We start from the raw sequence: 20,159 nt of genomic DNA, 5'->3' as shown, positions 1-20,159 counted from the left end.
GATGGAGCACAGTTAATAATAGATCTCAGGTGTCTAAGACCTGAATGCCACTGATCTGGGGTTTGAATTTGGCTAGGAGTAACCCTACGGTTTCAGGTTTGGGGGCATGTCTGTTCAGCTACTATGCCAGAATTTCTTTTCACTTCATGTCTTAATTAGCTGTTGGAAAAAAAATATTACTCTAGTTGCTAGTTATTGCATGTTATCAAGTTTAAAGCATTTTAATTCTTTGTGGTTTTCTAGGGCTAGGATATCTGCAAAGGATGACAATGTTTCCTCATTTCTAATACATATATATTTTTTGAGACAGAGTCTCGCTCTGTCCCCCAGACTGGAGTGCAGTGCCGTGATCTCAGCTCACTGCAGCCTCTGCCTCCTGGGTTCAAGTGATTCTCCTGCCTCAGCCTCCTGAGTAGCTGGGATTACAGGTGCCCACCAGCATGCCCAGCTGATTTTTGTATTTTTAATAGAGACAGGGTTTCACCATGTTGGCCAGGCTGGTCTCAAACTCCTGACCTCAAGTGATCCACCTGCTTCAGCCTCCCAAATTGCTGAGATCACAGGCATGCTCCCCTGTGCCTGGCTCTAATTTTTTTATAGTACGTATTTTTGTTAACTGTTTTATCACACTGATTAAAACTTCTAGAACAACGTTACATAACAGAGCAAATGGCAGGCTTGTGGACATTCCTACTTTGTTTCTGACTTAATAGGATTGTGTCTAGGAGCTTACAGTTAAATATCATGTAACCTCCTGATTTGAGACAATAATTGACTTAGAAAGTGTCCCTGTATTCCTAATTGCCTTAAAAAAAAAAAAAAAAAAAACAGGAATGAATCCTGAACTTTATTGTATTGAGTTTTGGGAGATTTTTCTTGGAATAAGAGATTATGATGCTGGTGGATATTTACCAGAATTCCATTTGTCATCTTTGGCTTATAAGGAACAGCAAATTCAAAGGTTGATTGATGGTGGGCTTTGTAAATACAATGTTTAAAGTTCTGAGGGCAGAGGAGGATTACTCAGCAAAATAAACCACTGAAAACAAGGACAGCTTCAGGGTTAGGCAGCAGAAAAAGAGGAACTGGTTGGTAGTTGCTATTTTATTTAAAACTTTTAAAGAAGTTGTTTATTGCCAATAATTAAAGTGCTCAAAGATAAGTCATTTAACCACGTGTTTGCCACAAAGAACTCTACCACAGCTGATTAAACTTTTTAAAATTTTCCCTGGGGAGAGACTTCACCACTAACTCTGCAGACGGACTCCACAGTTCTCATATCTTAACTGAAAGTTCCTCCTAACATCCATCTGATCTGAATCTTTCTTGCCGGGGCATAGGCCTGTTTTCCCACCTAAGCCTTGTTTTGGGTTTTTGAGCGATGAACAGCCTTTATTGGGTGCAGACCGGGAGGCCACGGGTGCTGAGGACTTCTGTGTATTGTTGGTTTTCTTCTCCACATTCTTTTTGCCTGTCTCCATAGCCTTGGGAGCCCCATGCTTTGTTTAAGGGGAAAAATGGCGTTCCTCTACAAATTAAAGGTAAGAATCCATAGAGAACTGGACCCCATTAAAAACAGCCGGAATTCACATGGCCACTTGACTGTATTCCACTGGCTCAGACAGAGCAGGGTTGACAAAATTCCAGAAACTGGGCTTGTGGCTTTTTGGCTTGACATTGACATAATCTGTGACTTCCTTTATGTTCTCATAGTCCAGGGCAGAGTCATCTTTTAGTTCTCCAGGGGCCGAAAAGATGACTTGTGTGTAATCCACGTGGTTGGTGGCCTTAGGAGAAAAGCAGAGACATGTGGGTCAATATCCCTACCACGTTTGGGGAAAATAAGACCCCAGGACTGAACTCTCACTCAAAGAGCTTTGCCCATAGCTTGGTGTAAAAGGATCTGGGTCCAAGCAGATGTGTCTGAGAGCAGTCCAGGGCAATGAGGAAGATTACCAGTGACTTCGTTCCACCTGTCTGCAAGGAATGGCCTTACAGACAAGCAGGTGGAGGCAACAGGAAGATAAGATGCTGAGACTCAATTCAAGTGAGGTCAGGACTCAGAGCAGACTTTAGCCAGTCACTGGGGTTTGGGGAGAAGAAGGTTTCCCATTAGCACTTTCATTTTCATAGTCTGTTCAGACCTGCCTTGTTTGGGTGATCCATGCTCATATGGGTTGTGGGCGGAGGCCTGACCCCCTCACCTAAGGATGCTGTTATGACTCAAGAAGCCCTCCTTTCTGGCTCCCACTCCATAGCTGGGGTAACCTGAGTTCTCAGCGTTTTACAGCAGGAATCCTCAGACTGCATATGTTGGTCTGTGATCACTAGGCACATCCATTACCTGGCAGACGGGAGGCGAACTGCAGGAACCATCTGAGCTATCTAAGGATGTGTCGCTGTCATCTGGGGAGAAATAGACATGGTTTCTCTTCCAAAGCAAGCCACAGGGTGTTAAGAGAGAATAGAGACAATGGAAGGGAGAACTGTCTTATTATCAGATAATGACAAAGGCAGAGCCAGCAACACAAAGGGGGATAGGGAAGAGAGATACAGATGCCCCAAAAGAGTAAGACGGAGAAATAGAATAGGGAAAGAGTCAGGGGAGAGAAAGTCTCCAAAAATAGGCAGGGACATGTCCAGGGGTCCAGGCACTGCTGCTTCATTCAACTCCATCCAAAACTAATTTAAAAAAATACACTACGTTGACTGTGCTTGGAAAGGGCTGTCTTCCAGAAAGAAAAGTCAGGAGAGACACACTGGGACAATGTGGCCCAATGCAAACAGCTCTTCTGGCCTCAGAAGTCACACCTAGTCCAAAGCTGTCACTAGATCTAGGCCGATCACATCTCTTTTTGTGTCCTGGTTTTCATCCCCCGGAAGACAAGAGGGTTGAGCAATGGTCTCTGAGGTCCTGGTCAGCTGAACAATCTCTGACTCTAGCCAGGCTCTAGTGAAGCTTTGGAGCCAGGGGTTAGGGTAAGGCCAGTGCCTCTCCGTTCTGCTGAAACACTGCATGCACACGAGCAGCTCCCTCGGGTCCCCACAGGCAGGCACTGAGGCTGTGCCTCAGCTGAAAAGATAAAATCTGGACAGGGCAAATTTAAACCAATCAAGAGATAAACCAGTGGAAAAAGTGCAATCTCTGGTGAGTGAGCCCCCATCAGGGAGATGTCTTGCTGCCAAAGCCGCCATTTCCGCTGTTAACAGTGACCTATTGGCTCACTTGCGGGAGGGTGATACAGACTTGAACCAGCGCAAGACTCACATTTATACACTCAGTTACCCATGCAGATCTAAGAGCATGAAGAAGGGTCCCTCTGGGGACTGTGGAGGAGCCAGCTCCGGAGCCAGCCGAGAACCGTGACCTAGCAGCAGCCGTGGTGGAGGCAGGCAGAGGCAGGTGAAATTCTAACTCCACCATTAGCTGATCAAGCAGAAGAAAAGATGCCATGGCTACACAAAGAGAAGAGCAGGGACATTTCCCAAGGCCCCTGCAATCATTTGCACACGACTTAACCCAGGAAAGAACTGAGACCCACACCAACCCAGCAGGATCTTCCCCATGAGACAGAATAAAACACCTTTCTGAAAAAAGTAGGCTGGCAAGGCCTGTCCTTATGAGGGTGGGAGGAATCCTCAGGCTCGAGGTTTGGGCCCCCAGGGTTGCCACAGGGAGGTCCTGGGTGTCCAGACAGAGCAAAGCAAGCCCCGAGACAAGTTCTCCCCACAACCCCTTACTCACGCCTGAAACAGGGATCAGACATTAGGGCGTCCATCTCTGTCTGAGTCTCCATCTCTTTGGCAGCAGGTGGATGATGGCAGACAGGGCTGGGCCTGGGGACCTGGAGCCTGGTCGCTTTTAGTATCTGTTCACTCTGGTGGGCTAGAGAGGAGAGGGCAGGGGTCAAAAGTGGAAGCTGGCAGGGGAGTGGGGGTCAGTAGCTTACCCCTGTAATCCCAGCATTTTGGGACGCTAAGGTGGACAGATCACTTGAGGTCAGAAGTTTGAGACCAGCCTGGTCAACATGGTGAAAACTCATTTCTACTTAAAACACAAAAATTAGCTGGATGGGTGTGGTAATGTGTGCCTGTAATCCCAGCTGCTCTGGAGGCTGAGACAAGAGAATTACTTGAACCTGGGAGGCAGAGGTTGCAGTGAGCCGAGATTGTGCTACTACTGCACTCCAGCCTGGGAGACAGAGTGTCACTTCATCTCAAAAAGAAAAAAAAAGTGGAAGCTGCCTGGGTTGGGCACGCTGGCTCTGGAATCAGTACCTTCTGAACACACCCTCAGTATGGCAAACCTTTCAGAAAGATCCCTTCAAATCTCAGCACTGCTGTGCTCAAAACCCTCCAGTGGATCTGCACCCCACTTGGAAAAAGCCAAGTCCCAGCCTCCGAGGCCTCCCTCCTCCCTCCTCTCTGGCTTTCTCCTGCTTCTCTCCGCCCGCTCCAGGTGCCCTGCCTCTTTGCTCTCACTAGTGTGTGCCTAACACGTTTCTCCTTCAGGCCTGTGCAGGTAGAGTTCACTCCTCACTCCCTGTAAGTTTAGACCCAAAGGTTAGCATCTCGGGGATGCCCAGCATCCGCCAAGCCATTCTACTTCCTCGCTCCATTTTTCCTCCCTACCACTTGCCGTACCCTAGCATACACATTTTACTTGTTTATCTTGTTCGCTGTCATGTAGAATGAAAGATTCAGAGGGTAGGAACTTTTGTTTTGTTTCCCATTGTACAGCCTAGGCCCAGAGAGTGTCTTAGATGCTTAAGAAATATCTGTTGAATAAATGAATGAACAAATGAATGAATAAAGCTAGACTTAACTAGGAAGACCCTCAAAACATCATCTTGCCCAATCCTTTCTCTTAGCATAACCAAAGCAGTATTATTTTATTTTCCCTAATTGAAATGCCTTTCCAGGACCGAGATTCACTACCTTCTATTGTAAGTCAGTTCGAGAATTTAAACTAATCTCTAAGTCCAACTATATTGCCTTCTGTTGTAATTCAAGGCCATTTCTTCATGTTCAGTCCCTTGGCAGTGATGAAGAAAATTAATTAGACCCAGGTGACATGGACACTTCCTCACAGGTGTTGCAGAAGCTGTGTCTAGGCTGAAGGTCTGGGTAGTGGAAGGATGTGGGTGGTCACTTCCAGCCAGAAATCACTGGATAAAAGGTGAGGTCAGAGTGGGGATTACCCAGTTACAGTTGGGGGTGGGGGATGAAAGCGGGGAAGGATTTGGCTGGTGGGTCCTCTGGTTGGTTCTTGAGTGACATTTGGGCATTCCAAAGGGGTCCTGTCCTGCTGCAGGCTCTGAGAGTGACTAGGAGGGAAGAGGATGCTGGGCCGGTTACCCATGTGCCTGCTGAGCAGGCAGCTGAAGGCGATGAGGAGGCAGGCCTGCAGGAAGAGGGACACCGCCGCAATCACTAAGCCATGCCAGAGCTCCATGACTCTGTTGGGAAAGGAAAAGGGGCAAAGTCAGAGATGGCAGGGCTGTGACTACAACTGCAACTCTATCCTTGTCCCAGCTGGAGGCAGACATCTGGCTGCCCATCCCAGGGTAGGTCCCTTTGCCTTTCCAGACGATAAGGCTGGGACAGCCAGGAAGGGTGGTACATGTGCTTGGAAGCCAGCTCTGCCAATTAGCCTGCAGGGAACCCTGTTCCTGCCTTTCCTGGGCCCACTCACTTTGTCAGCATGACCAGCTCCTTGCTCATAAGTTGGGGCTCAGGCACTTTCAGGAACAACCCTGGGACCTCGTCTCTCAGCAGTGCCACCGGCAGGGTTCTCCTGGAGATCTGCAAGAGGTCACGAGCTGCTCAGGACTCCAGGGCTCTCGAAATAAATTTCCCTCGGAGAAACTCAGCTACTTGAGGATCAGCTGCTTTCCTCTCCCAATATTTCAGTTTTTAAGCCTACAAAATAGGCAGGAACAATATTAGTATCTAATAGCCACTTGGTGCCCACCACAGTGCTGAGCCCCTGGCATGCCCCCCACATCTTACCCAATTCACTCAACTATTCTTATGAGGGCCATAGCTATAACTATCCACCTTTTTTAAAAATCCAAAATGTGCTTATTGAGATGGTTGCCCACTCATCTTGATTGAGTGTTTTAGTGCTGCTTCCTCCTGAAAGAACATCCTTCTGTAAGCCCTGCTTTTCCTCCTGCAGGCTGGCAGAGGACAGTGGAGCAGCCAACACACGAAACTGCCGTTTGTGCCTGGCTGACGACCGTGGTGATTTTACAGCATCCTGGCCACTTCACATCCATGAAAGAGGAACTGGGGCTCTGCACCAGGCGTTTCTTCCTGTGTTTCCTCTCCTCTTCTGGAGAGGGATGAAGGAAAACCTTTGCGAGAGGCGCGTTCTCATGAGTGGGTCATCACTGCCGGAAAGGACTATCCACCTTTTCATAACAAGTGACTTGAGATTCAGAGAGGTGGGTGATGTCTGAGGTCACACAGGTAGCAAGTGGTCCAGACTGAATTTGAGCTCTAAGTCTAAAGCCTAAGCTCTCGACCATTTCTTTCTGCTCCCAGAGAGCCTTCACCTGTGTGAAGGGGCCCATTCCTTTCTGCTCCCGGAGAGCCTTCACGTGTGTGAAGGGACCCATTCCTTTCTGCTCCCAGAGAGCCTTCACCTGTGTGAAGGGGCCCTCCTTGAGTGAATAAACTGGCATAGATTCTGTGAAGGAGTTCAAATCTTAAATGCATGCAAACAGGCACACATGCCATGCAGTCACATACCACACAGCTTCATTGGACTGCGGATGCTATTATACCCTCACGAATATGTTTCTTTAAAAAGTCAGTTTATGAGTTCCATCTACATGATGCTGAATATGGCATTTTCTATACACAAAGGCACAATAATTTCTAAGCCTTTTGTATGATATTTACTGAGCACTGAGATGGGGTCTCACACCCACCCACCATCCTACCGCATAAAACTTAAAAAGCCTTTAGGCTGGGCTCAGTGACTCACGCCTGTAATCCCTGCACTTTGGAGGGCCAAAGTGGGTGGACCGCTTGAGGTCAGGAGATCGAGACCAACCTGACCAACATGGTGAAACCCTGTCTCTACTAAAAATGCAAAAACTAGCCAGGGTTGGTGGCGGACACCTGTAATCCCAGCTACTTGGGAGACTAAGGCGGGAGAATCACTTGGACCTGGAAGGCAGAGGTTGCAGTGAGCTGAGATGGCGCCACCACACTCCAGCCTGGGCGGCAGAGTGAGACTCCGTCACAAACAAACAAACAAGAAACGCTTTAACTGCCTTAAGGCTTATTTTCCCAATCAAGGTTTCCAGATGCTAAAGACAGTGCAAGAGGTCCTGGAAATTTTGTTTTTATTTGTAGTAGTTCTCAGGCTGGAGCTTCCTAGGATCAAAACTTGCACCAGGAATCCGGAGAGAGAGAAAAGGAAGTGATGGGGAGGGAGGGTTCAGGGCTCGCCCTCCCTGCATCTCCAGGGCTGCAGGGGTTTGCCGCTTGGAAACCTCAGGAGAGAAAATTAGCATCGCCTACCCAACACGCTTCAAATGCAGTGCAAGGAGCTAGTCTTTGGGAATGGCTGTGCTTTGGAGGGAGGTCCAACACTGGGCGCGACACGTGCCCGATTCACCCATCATACTTACTTCAGTCCCCACTTCCCTGCAGGATACATTCTGGACACTTCTCCCAAAGAACCTTAATGAGTCAAGTGCACTTAACATTTTCACTCCCAGAGATTTGTTTAGTTTGGTTTATAAAAGTGGATTCAGAATCCAGACATGAGTTCCTCATTTCGTACCACTTCAACATGTGAAAGGGGTGGGTTGGGGGTGAAAAACAGCGGTTTTCTAGATGGGAGAATTCTGTTTCCTGTCTATGCTGGAGCCCTCTCTCCATTCATCCCCGCACCCACCCCTGCAGTGCCAAGCAGCACCACGTCACCTTGTTATCAGCAGGACTTCTGGGTTCTTTCTGTAGGAGAGCTGTGACTAGCTGCTGGCAAGGAAGGCTGCAGGGAGACATGAAGGAGGGACCCTGGGAACTGACCCAGCTCTCTGTAGGAGAGCTGTGACTAGCTGCTGGCAAGGAAGGCTGCAGGGAGACATGAAGGAGGGACCCTGGGGACTGACCCAGCTCTCTGTAGGAGAGCTGTGACTAGCTGCTGGCAAGGAAGGCTGCAGGGAGACATGAAGGAGGGACCCTGGGGACTGACCCAGCTCTCTGTAGGAGAGCTGTGACTAGCTGCTGGCAAGGAAGGCTGCAGGGAGACATGAAGGAGGGACCCTGGGGACTGACCCAGCTCTCTGTAGGAGAGCTGTGACTAGCTGCTGGCAAGGAAGGCTGCAGGGAGACATGAAGGAGGGACCCTGGGGACTGACCCAGGCAGCAAGCCAGAAACGACTCCAGGAAATTACCTGTTTCTCACCTCCCCAGAGTCCTTAGACAAATGGATACAAAGTCCAGTATTGCCGAGTGATCAGCAAACTCCACAAAGAAAGCTCAATCAAAAGTGACTTGGCCAGGCAGGATGGCTTTCCCCTGTAATCCCAGCACTTTTGGAGGCTGAAGTGGGCAGATCACTTGAGCCTAGGAGTTCCTGACCGGCCTGGGCAACATAGTAAGCCTTGTCTCTACTAAAAATACAAAAATTAGCCAGGCATGGTGGCTTTTGCCTGTGGTCCCAGCTACTCAGGAGGCTGAGGTGGGAGGATCGATTGAGCCCAGGAGGTTGAGACTTCAGTGAATGGAGATGGTGCCACTGCACTCCAGCCTGGGTAACACAGCAAGACCCTGTCTCAAAAAAAAAAAAAAAAAAAACAAAACAAGGGACTTGTGCACAAAATAGAAAGTGTAGAGTCAACACACTGGAAAGAGAACACAGCCATGATTGCAATAAAGCAAAACTGGGATTTTTCAGAAAAAAAAGAAAAAGAAAACAGTGATCTTGAAGGTTTTGGTGACTTGATTGAAAAGGGGCAGAGCTGTACTGAAAATGTCCTGTTCTTATCTAACGTTGGATAAGACCCCCTAAGATAAAATTCAGCACTGACCCTGATTTCTCAAGCATCTGGGGTTCTTCAAGATCCCTCCCAGGACAGCTGCACAAAGAAGGCTGGGTTTTACCGGAAGAGCTTTATTGTATGTACGGTAGAAATGAAAGTGTGGAAGGGGCTAGAAGCTAGGCCTGCGTGTTTGGAAAAGCAACAATGGTGTCGACTATTGATACTGAATGTCTCATTTGTCCTTAATCACAGACACAACTCTCCCCTTGAGGGGGGTGGCCAGGAGGTCGCCTGGGCTGTATTCTAATACTACACTCAAAGCTTTCAATTTTTTAAGGCTCCTCTTCTACTTTATTTATTCAAAAGTACACCACTAGTAGACATTTGCAGTCAAAGAATTAAAAATATGAATGAGGAAAGCGTTTTAGAAAATCACCCCAAATTGGGCCAGACACAGTGGCTCACAACTCTAACCCCAGCGCTTTGGGAGTCTGAGGCGGGTGGATTGTTTGAGTCCAGGAGGTCAAGGACAGCCTGGGTAACATAGCAAGACCCCATCTCTACAAAAGATACAAAAAAGTTAGCTGGGCGTGCCTGGCACATGCCTGTAGTCCCCGCTACTGGGACGGCCGAGGTGGGAGGGTCACCTGAGTCCGGGTTGAGGCTGCCTTGGGCCGTGATCATACCACTCCACTCCAGTCTGGGTGACTGAGTGAGATACTGAATCCAAAAAAAAAATTACCCCAAATCTTATCCATATCCTTCCAGAAAATTTTCTAAATATTTTCATGAATGTAAGTGTATGCATATATGTGAATATGTGTATACACAGAGACAATGTCTTTAAAACAGGGAATCATACAGATTATTAGCTTTTTCTCCTCTTAATATGTCGTAAACATGTTTTTTAGTCAGAAAAACCCCCATTAAAAGGCTCTAACCTGGCGATCCACAGGCTACATTTGACAACTGATTTTTGTCTGATGAAGTTGCTGTAGTGATTTGAATTCTATGCCCCTAAAATGGGACATGATCATCACTTCCTGACTAACCCCAAAGGCGTTTGAGTTTGCCACCTTGGAGTTTTAAGTATCATTTCAAATTCCTACCATTGCACTTGATCAGTGTTTCTCAGTAGTATCTGACATTTGGAGCCAGACAAGGAGTCTGTATTGTCTAAAACAAAGCCCCCTGAACGCCCCCACCCCAGTGTAACAGGCCAGTATAACAGCCAAAAGCACCCCAAATGACCCCACACATTTCCAAAGGCCCCCTGAGATAGGAGGGTTTGCTCCCATTGAGAATCACTGAACTTTATAAATGTTCCATTATTTTAAGATTATCTTAATTTGGCCCCCTTTATACAAAACTAGATTGCCTACACTTTTTTCCACATTGTAATATATTCTGAGCATATACTCAGGGCATATACTTTGGGAGAGCAAGGTGGATGGATCACTGAGACCGGGAGTTTGAGAAGAGCCTGTGTGACAGAGTAAGACCCTGTCTCCCTTACCAGCCAAGTGATGCATAGCAGCTAGTCCAAATGAAAACAGTAAATAGTATGGACGACCAACAGTCTTAAATAGTAATTTCGGTTCTGTTCCCCTATCTAGTTCAATAGTTCTAGATGTGAATTATTGAACTCAGTGTCTCAGTCTAATAATTTCTGTATCTATAAAATGAGAAGAATAATAGTTTCCTACCTCACAGAGTTCTTGCACGGGCTCAATGTCTTATGCTGTTTGTAAAGACCTTTATACAATTCCAGGCACATAGGAGGTATCCAGTAATTATTAGATATTGTTCAACCCTAAAATCCTCCACCATGATGGTGACTACAACTATTAAAAATTGGATTGGTCTATTTTAGAAAACATAGGCATTTGTTTTGAGTGCAGTTTGGAGATAAGATCCAGGACAGGATGAGGTATGAAAATTATGACAGATGTCATTATTTAAGTGGCTAATGGCCCCAACCGCAATGAGCAGGTTGTTCCTTGGGGTCTAATTACAGACTGCCGATCAGACAATCAGCAGAGACATCTGCTCATTTGTACACACGCACACACATACCAAATAACCAGGAAATGGGAAATTTAAGGTAATTATGTTGAGAAAAAGCGCGTGGACTATGTGAGTGTGGTATGCCTCGTTCCATCCTCGAGGTAGGGATGGTCCTGTCCTCTTCCACTGTGTTGAATTTTGACACCCAGACCCCACAGTAATGTAGTGCCCTTCCAGGCACCTCAAAACCAAACATCAGGCTGGGCACAGTGGCTCACGCTTGTAATCCCAGCAGTTTGGGAGAGCGAGGATCACTTGAGACCAGGAGTTTGAGAAGAGCCTGGGTGACAGAGTAAAACCCTGTTTCTCCTCCCTCAACAACAACAAAACAACCCATTACATCCCAGTGCTAAGAGCATTTCTTCTGTTTGTTTCAGACTTGCAGGGAAGGCTGGATCCATTTCATTAAGTTTCCCTCTTTCACTGATGCAGGAACTTTCTCATGGTCTTTCCAATAGGTACACTGTGATATCAGAGGGAGGATAAAAAGGTCCCACTTTCCTGCCTGACACCATGCTTTCTTTGCATAGGTTTATTCTAGAAAGAACGGTTTAAAACAAGATCACAATAGAAGATGATTTCTATGAGAAACCGTATGGCTTAAAGTAATTATAATCAACATTGTCAGCGGACTTTATCAACCTTTTCAAATGAAGGAGCTGTAAACCTTCTTTGCTGTCTCTGTTAATTTGTTGTTTTTAACATTAGCTAAGATATAATGGAAAGAGAACAAAAAGAAGGGAGAACAAAAGAAGGGGAAAGAAGGGAGCTGGGGGCCTGCCTTCTCCTGGCTCTGTCACTTGCTAATGGTGTGACTTTAGATGTCCTCTCTAGGCCCTGGTGAAACAGGGAGCTTGGCAAATTACTTGTAAGCCTCTTTCCAGCCTTAACATCCTGCTCTTCAAAGGCTGGAGTGGGGTAAGACGAAAAGAAAGCAAAGCTGGATGCGAATGGAAAATTTAAAAACAAAAAAAATTTTTACTTTGGTTTCGTAACATCCAGCCTCTTCCACATTCCTAGACTTTCTCCCCCAATTTAATATGCAATTTCAAATAATCAAGAAAAGGAGGAAACACAAATAAACCAAATTAATAATATAGGGACTGTTAATCTCAGAAACAGAAGGGATTAAAATTTATCAACAAAAATTACCAAAAAAAGAAAAAAGAAGAGATTTAAAAAATTGTTAGACTATAATTTTTTTTGGATGAAATCTCAGTAAAATTGATTGTTTCCTAGAAAAAGATAAATTAACAAAATTGATTCCATATGGCACAGAAAATTTAGACCAAAAGCAAACCAAAATAACAAGAAATAACTTTTGGAAGCAGGGTAGTATCTAGCCACTAAAGGCAAAGAACTTGGAGTCAGACTGCCTGGGTTCAAATCCCAGCTCATTCTCTGCATGAGTATGGCCAGGTTATTTAACCTCTCAAAGCCTCAGTCTCTAAATATGTATGATGGGAACAATATAATTTCAGGATTAGATAAGACAAATATAAATGATAACTACTTCTGAGGATGAAATTAGATGAGATATGTAAAATAGTTATTACAATATTGGAGACATAATAATAAACATCCAATGAGCGCAAGCTATTATTATTTAGAAATTAAAAGCATTGGCTGGGCACAGTGGCTCACACTTGTAATCCCAGCACTTTGGGAGGCCGAGGCAGTTTAATAGCTTGAGGCCAGGAGCTGGAGACCAGCCTGGGCAGCATAACAAGACCCCATCTCTATTAAAAAGAAAAGAAAAGAGAGAAGAAAGGAAGGAAGGAGGGAAAGAAGGAAGAAAGAAAAGAAAGAAAAAGAAATTAGAAGCATTATCAGAGTTATCTCTTCAAAACCTGTCTCAACGGTTTGACAGATGAGTAGTTTCAAACTTTTAAGGAACACATAATTATCATTCTACAAGCCAATACAGGGCACAGGAAGACAGAAACTCTCAGGTTCATCTCATTTATGAATACAGAGGTGTATATATATGGTAATATCAAGAAGTTAGCCCAGAACGTTCAGGTAATTGATTATTACGAAGACGGAAACTAACACTGAGTATTTTCCATGTGCTTTAGTCATCTCGCTCTGCAAAAATAGACATTACCACCATTTATTTTATAGATGAGGAAACTAAGACTTAGGAAGATTGAAAAATTAGCCGTGTTGCCAGCTGAAAGACTCATGTTTCATAAACCAACTGACTCAAAATCCTAAATCCCAATCATGACAGGAAACTGTCTTTCATATAATACAAATACAACATTGATAGACCAAATTTTTTAAATGATGATTTTGGTAAAGTGCCAAAAAGCACTGGATAAACTGAATGCTCATTACTGATTTTTAAATGAGGATTGTTTTTTACTATAACAAAGAATAATAAGTTGGTGCAGTATTGATTACTGCACCAATAATCCATATCTTACAAAGTGATAAATTATTTGAGAGCAAGGATAAATGCTGCAACCCTTATCTGAAATGAGTACGAAAAGTTCTAATTTCTGGAAGTTGAAAGTTCCTCCAATCTCTAATAATAATAATAATAATAATAAGGGTGTTGGATATTTACGAGCATGTTTTATGTGGCAGACCCTTTCATATACATTAACTCACTCAATTCTTACAACCTCCCCAGGAGGTAGGTACTATCATTATTTTTTAATTAACAGTGGGCAAAACCAAGACACAGAAAAGTTCCCTACTATGCTTAAAATGACAAAAAGGGTTCACCGGGCTTTGTGCTCCGGCAGGCTGGTGCTGGAGCCTGAGCTGCCAGCTGCTACATTACAAAATGGAAGTATCATTTTGGGCAAGGAGAAATCAAACCTACTTTTATTTGCAAAATATGTGATTTTATACCTAGAAATACCAAAAGAATTTATTGCAAAACTAGCGGAATTAATGAGATTGCTCATTAAAGTCCTGTAGATATAAAAAATATTCTAAAATTATCAGCTATTCTTACTATTAGACTGGCAATAAGACGTAAAATAGAATGGGAAAAATACCATGTGATTTAGTAACCACAACAACAGAAATATCTAAAAATAATATTAATTATAAGAAAATTGTTTTGAAGAAAATGAAAATGTATTGAGAGACATAAAAGACTTAAACTCATAAAAAGATGCTATTTCAGACAGATAAGCTAGAACACTTAAAAATCACTTTTAAGGTTAATTTATTGGCTTAATATAATTCTAATAAAAATTGTGGTGAGTTTTTTATAACGAGGTTATTGTAAAATTTGGGAAAACATAAGCACAATCAAAAAGAGTGGAAATGTTTGAAAAGGAATTGTGGGCCGGGCATGGTGGCTCACACCTGTAATCCCAGCACTTTGGGAGGCTAAAGGCAGATCGCCTGTGGTCAGGAGTTCGAGACCAGCCTGACCAACATGGTGAAACCCCATCTCTACTAAAAAAAAAAAAATTACAAAAATTAACTGGGCAAGGTGGTGGGCACCTGTAATCCCAGCTACTCAGGAGGCTGAGACAGGAGAATCGCTTGAACCTTGGAGGTGGAAGTTGCAGTGAGCTGAGACCGTGCCACTGCACTGCAGACTGGGCGACAGAGAGAGACTCCGTCTTAAAAAATAAGAAAGGGAGTGTGGTAAGGTAGATTTCTGACTACAACTTTTTAAGAGAAGTGCAGACTTGAAAAAAATGTGCTAGTGTGTACAATAAATATTGTAACAGTAGTTCACAAAGCAAGTGGAAGAGAGGAAATCGTTATTTAACAAATGTCACGGACAAGACAATGCGTTGGCTCCTGTAACGAAAAAGGAAGCAACTTAGATCCAGACCCTAGATAGTAAAATGAATTCCAAACGGATTAAGGAGGTAAATATTTTAAGTCAAGCCATTACAATGAGAAGAAAGTAGGATTGAATATTACTGTATTTAATGATGTTTATTAAATCCTCAGATGAGAAAAAACTTTCTCAGTTTATATGCAGTGGAAGAAATCACAAAGAAAGATGTGAAAATAGATTTGGCGCTAAACTATTAGAACTTCATATGTTAACAAAATTTAAAGGTAAACAGACAAAAAAAAAAACCAAAACAAGTATGGCAAACCGCAATTTTAAAGATTTTGCATCTTTGGTTTACATAAATTGTTAAAAAAAAGAAAAAACACTAGGGCCCTCGAACAGTAAATGGGAAAAGAGTGCGGAGCAGACAATTTACAAACAATCCAGAACAGACCAAAGCTGTTATACAAAAGAGCTCTGCAGAGTGTGATTATAAAAGTGAAAGATGGGAAGAAATCTAAAGAAAACAACAGAAACGGAAGAAATGAGGACTGTGGCATAGAATAGAAAACCATATGGCCGTTTAAAATTACATGTAGGAAGAGTTCATCTGGAGAAGGAAATCTGTTCTATGAAAATACACAATGCAGTTGTATTTAGCTACATAAAATATAATCACAATTTTGTAAAAAATGAACATAAGGCTGGGCGTGGTGGCTCATACCTGTAATCCCAGCACTTTGGGAGGCCAAGGTGGGAGGATCGCTTGAGTCCAGGAGTTTGAGATCAACCTGAGCAACATAGTGAGATCCCATCTCTACAAAATTTTTTTTAACCCATTTCCAGTTTAGGAAAAAAAAAAAGTGCAACTCGTGCTCTTTGAGGCTGAAGTAAATCTGACTCATTTTCAATGTGAAGATAAAATATAAAAACTGTTCTTGGGAGTTATTTCTCAACAGAACTTGTCTCTATTCCTCAGGTAACAGAAATGTATATGATGTTACATGAGGAAAAGAGACAAAAGTATTCTTGGGGCAAACAAGAGATGGGTTAAAAAATTAGCCGGGTCTGATGGAGTGCACCTGTAGTCCCAGCTACTCGGGAGGAGGCTGAAGCAGGAGGATTGCTTGTGCCCAGGAGATCAAGGCTGCATGAGATGTAGTCGTATCACTGTACTCCAGCCTGGGCAACAGCATAAGACCCTGTCTCAAAAATAAGCATGGGCCTGGCGTGGTGGCTCACGCTTGTAATCCCAGTACTTTTGGAGGCCGAGGCAGGAGGATCACCTGAAGTTGGGAGTTGGAGACCAGCCTGATCAACGTGGAGAAACCCCATCTCTACTAAAAATACAAAAAAGAAAAACAAAAGAGCTGGGGGTGGTGGCGCATGCCTGTAATCTCAGCTGCTCGGGAGGCTGAGGCAGGAGAATCGCTTAAACCTGCGAGGCGGAGGTTGTGGTGAGTCAAGATTGCGCCATTGCACTCCAGCCTGGGTAACAAGAGTGAAACTCCATCTCAAAGAAAAGAAAAGTGAACATAAAAAGAATGAGAATTTATAAAGAGAAAACTCTGGGTCATGAAACTTCTTTCTTATCATACTAGCTCAGTAATAACCCACCCAATTCATGTTTCTGCTCCCTAAACCCAGAATCTTTCTTTCTTTTGTTTGTTTTTTGAGATTTATTCACAAATATGAATCCATAGAAACAAGTTTAGGATGTTATTTAAGTGTACTTTGTTTATATGGAGGAATGGAAGAAGATAGTTGATTGAGGCTGTCTTATTTCACTTGTTATACTTTTCGTCATTTTCAAAGTTTCCTGCAATTAACATGCATTTTTTCCAATTAGGAGAAATACTTTAATTTGTTTTTATTGTTTAATTAATTAACCAAAAATAAATTAAAATATTTTTCCTAATTAGCTGGAGTGCAGTGGTAGGATCAAAGCTCACTGCAACCTTGAACCCCTGGCTTAAATGATTCTCCTCAGCCTCTAAAGTGCTAGGATTATAGGCATGAGCCACTGCACCCAGCTTATTATTTTAATTGGTGAAAATTATCCATAGTTATTGTGTACGACATGTTTTGAAATAAGTGTACATTGTGGAATGGCTAAATCAAATGCGTTGACAGCTGCATAATCTCACATATTTATCTTTGTCATTTTTTGTAGTGAGAACATTTGAAATCTACTCTCTCAGCAATTTTCAAGAATACAATATGTTGTTATTAACTACAGTCAAAAAACGTTTTAAGACATTGAAACAAACCTAGAGTTTCTGAGTGCCTTAAATCATCATGACACCAAATTTATCTACATAAATTATATCTCACCATGTTACTAGAACATTGAGGTGATCACCTAAATGTCTGAATTTCAGTCATTCAGATATTTATTGAGTGGTCCATGTACATGCTCCTGTGTGAAATACTGCTGATGGCCTGAAGGAGAAAAGGCCATTTGTACTTTCAAGAGCTCATTCAAGCCATTAATATTCGAAAAGACAAAAAGCAGAAGAGATGTCACAGGTGAAGAATGATGCATTGTCAGAAGGAGTGGCATCAATAATACGTTATAATTCAGAGGACAAAGAGATCCCCAAGTGATAGAATGCTCAGGGAAGAGTTGCTGAGAGGGAATTATCTGAAGGACAGGGTGATGGGTGGATGAAAGGAGGGGAGAATAGCAATCCAGCTAAACGTGTCTTGCCAACCTTGGCTGTAGGGGACAGCTTTAGTGGAGCTGATTCTCTTTTAACAAAGTTGGCTGTATATTTGACCACGTAAATAGCATCATGAGGAAACAGCGGAGGATACTGCAAAGCCACCATGCAAGTGAGTACAGGCAGATGGTTATGTGTGGAGACTCTGCAGCCAAATAGACTGTGTTTAGGATCTCAGCACTGGCCTTCCTAGCAGTGAGTTGCTTTGCTTCTCCAGCTTGAGGGTTATGTCTGTAAAATGGGGAGGGCACCTGTTTTGTGGCGATTTTTTTTTTTTTTTTGAGTCAGGGTCTTGCTCTGTGGCCCAGGCTGGTGTGTCCAGTGGTGCAAGCACAGCTCACTGCAGCCTCAACCTCCTGGGCTCAAGCAATCCTCCCGCCTCAGCCTCCCAAGTTGTTGGGACCATGCACACCACCATGCCTGGCTAGTTTTTTAATTTTGTAGAGACAGGGTCTTGCCATGTTGTGCAGGCTGGTCTTAAACTCCTGGGTTCAAGCAAGCCTCCTGTCTCAGCCTCCCATCCTGGGATTACAGGTGTGGGCCACCATGCCCGGCCTGTTTCATATTTTTAATTCACACATGTCTTGTGTTTACTGTGAACGTGTCAGTATCATAAAAAACATTTTGCATCAATTATCTTATTTAATCCTCAGAGTAACAACCTTTGAGGTAGATACTATTGTTCTCCCTATTTTACATAGGAGAAAACCAGGTTCTAATCCCCTGTGGAGAGGATAGAATTCAGACACAGGTGGTTTGAGGCCAGAGCCTTCATCACACTGTGTTCAGTATTGAAAATGCTGGCCGAATGTGAAGGCTCACATCTGTAATCCGAGCAATTAGAAAGGCAGGGGTGGGAGGATGGCTTGAGCTCAGGAGTTTCAGATAAGCCTGGGCAACATAGTGAGACCCCATTTTCCACAAAAAGATTAAAAAAAAAAAAAAGGAAATGCTTGGTAGAGGGCCTGGCATATATGGGTAACCAAGGGCCGATTCTTGGACCAGAAAATTCAACTCAAAATTATCTTAAATTTATAAACATACCCATTTTCTTTCTTTCTTTCTTTTTTTTTTTTTTTTTTGAGACAGTTTCGCTCTTGTTGCCCAGGCTGGAGTACAATGGCGCCATCTCGGCTCACCACAACCTCCACCGCCTGGGTTCAGGCAATTATCCTGCCTCAGCCTCCTGAGTAGCTGGAATTACAGGCACGCGCCACCATGCCCAGCTAATTTTTTGTATTTTTAGTAGAGACGGAGTTTCACCATGTTGACCAGGATGGTCTCGATCTCTTGACCTCGTGATCCACCCGCCTCGGCCTCCCAAAGTGCTGGGATTACAGGCTTGAGCCACCACACCCGGCCAAACATACCCGTTTTCATAAGGCCTGTAAGAATACTGGACTCACTCATGATTTTGAGGTGGGAGCAACCCAATGTACCAAACCATGGGGTCGTGGGACGTCCCTGGTCCTAAACAATGTCTGTTCCTATGACTGTCAATGAGTCACTCACCAGGGAATAGAGAAGGCCAAAATGCCAGGCTGAGGGAAGGGAGAAATGGGGAAATGCCAGATATCATGGGAAGGGGATAACAGAGGGTTACAGGATCGCCTTCGTCCTTGTATCAGAGAAATCTTTCCTGGATTCTCTTCGGCTCTGGTCACCATGTCAGGGGCCTTATCCCAGGTGATTAGGAGGCTTGAGCTCATCTGGAATATGGCACGAGAGCCTAGATGAACATTCCAGCTCAACAACTTTATACATTCCTCGGCCACATCATTTCCTCTCCCTGAGCCTCAATTCTCCTGTCCATGAAATGAGAGGGGTGGGCTAACCTGTGTGAAACTCTTTGAACAGTCCCTGCAGATAGTAAGGTGTATATGAGGGTCAGCCGTTTCTGTTTTGTGCCGTTATTGGCTTTTCCTTATCCAGATGTTCGCATGACTTTTTTTTGGATGGTGCACATTCTCCAACCTCCATTCATACAATTTTAAAATTTCCAGGCTGGCTCTCTTCCCTTCATGTACAGTAGTCCTTTGCTGCTCAGAACAAACCTCAGGGAAAACACTCCTATGGGGTGTTTAGAGGGGAGATATTCTCTGAGATCTGGTTCCCATTTGACTTAAAAAGAAATTCATTGCTGTTATTGGTGGAGCACTGAACTGGCACTGAACGTACATTGTCTGAATCCTTGTCGCAACCCGGTAAGGTGGGTGTTTTACCCATTTTACAGATAAGGAAACTGAAACTCACAAAAGTTTAGCAGAGTGAGGATTTGGAACCAGTTTTTGCTGGACCCAAAGTTCATGTACCTTCTGGCCGGAGCCCCGATGGCTGCTGCTGCTGGTAGTGCACACAGATCTCAGGTCTCAGGCCCAAGAAATTCACGTCCATCAAGTGTAATCTTAGGCTCACTGTAAGCCGATTTCAGGTTGAATTTCGCACCTTGGAATCTCAGCACATAAACGGAGAATCCTCTCTCAAACTTCTACACATATATGTTCGCAAACAAATGCACATTTCAAACTAATTTAAAATCCTGTCTTCACAGATAGTACTTACCCCGGGACAGTCTGATTCCAGTGTGTGTTTCAGCGATGTCCTAAT

The 20,159-nt window shown here is 43.9% G+C and overlaps 1 protein-coding gene across 1 annotated transcript; it reads right to left on the bottom strand.

Moving 5' to 3' along the window:
- Positions 1 to 1,090: 1,090 nt before the first annotated feature.
- RHEX (regulator of hemoglobinization and erythroid cell expansion) lies at positions 1,091 to 19,946 on the bottom strand. The gene is made up of 8 exons (XM_035280742.3): positions 19,865 to 19,946; positions 6,561 to 6,694; positions 6,276 to 6,359; positions 5,696 to 5,805; positions 5,359 to 5,459; positions 3,746 to 3,886; positions 2,345 to 2,406; positions 1,091 to 1,787 (listed from the first exon to the last, which is right to left on the bottom strand). Exons 1-8 carry the CDS (start codon positions 19,944 to 19,946, stop codon positions 1,587 to 1,589), a joined length of 915 nt encoding a protein of 304 aa, XP_035136633.3. The 3' UTR covers positions 1,091 to 1,586.
- Positions 19,947 to 20,159: the final 213 nt, after the last annotated feature.

This window comes from Callithrix jacchus, chromosome 19 (assembly GCF_049354715.1).
Source record: "Callithrix jacchus isolate 240 chromosome 19, calJac240_pri, whole genome shotgun sequence".
In the NCBI taxonomy this organism is placed as follows: Eukaryota; Metazoa; Chordata; class Mammalia; order Primates; family Cebidae; genus Callithrix; species Callithrix jacchus.
The sequence above is the reverse complement of the archived record's forward strand: the minus strand, read 5'-3'. Positions and strand labels throughout refer to the sequence as shown.

What these genes read in the sequence shown, in the direction of transcription:
- RHEX (XM_035280742.3), bottom strand. Translation starts at nt 19,946, where the DNA reads ATGGACGTGAATTTCTTGGGCCTGAGACCTGAGATCTGTGTGCACTAC. An exon ending in GAATGGGCCCCTTCACACAG is followed by an intron (nt 6,360 to 6,560) that starts GTGAAGGCTCTC and finishes CCTCTCGCAAAG; the next exon opens with GTTTTCCTTCATCCCTCTCC. An exon ending in GTTCGCCTCCCGTCTGCCAG is followed by an intron (nt 1,788 to 2,344) that starts GTAATGGATGTG and finishes TTTTCTCCTAAG; the next exon opens with GCCACCAACCACGTGGATTA.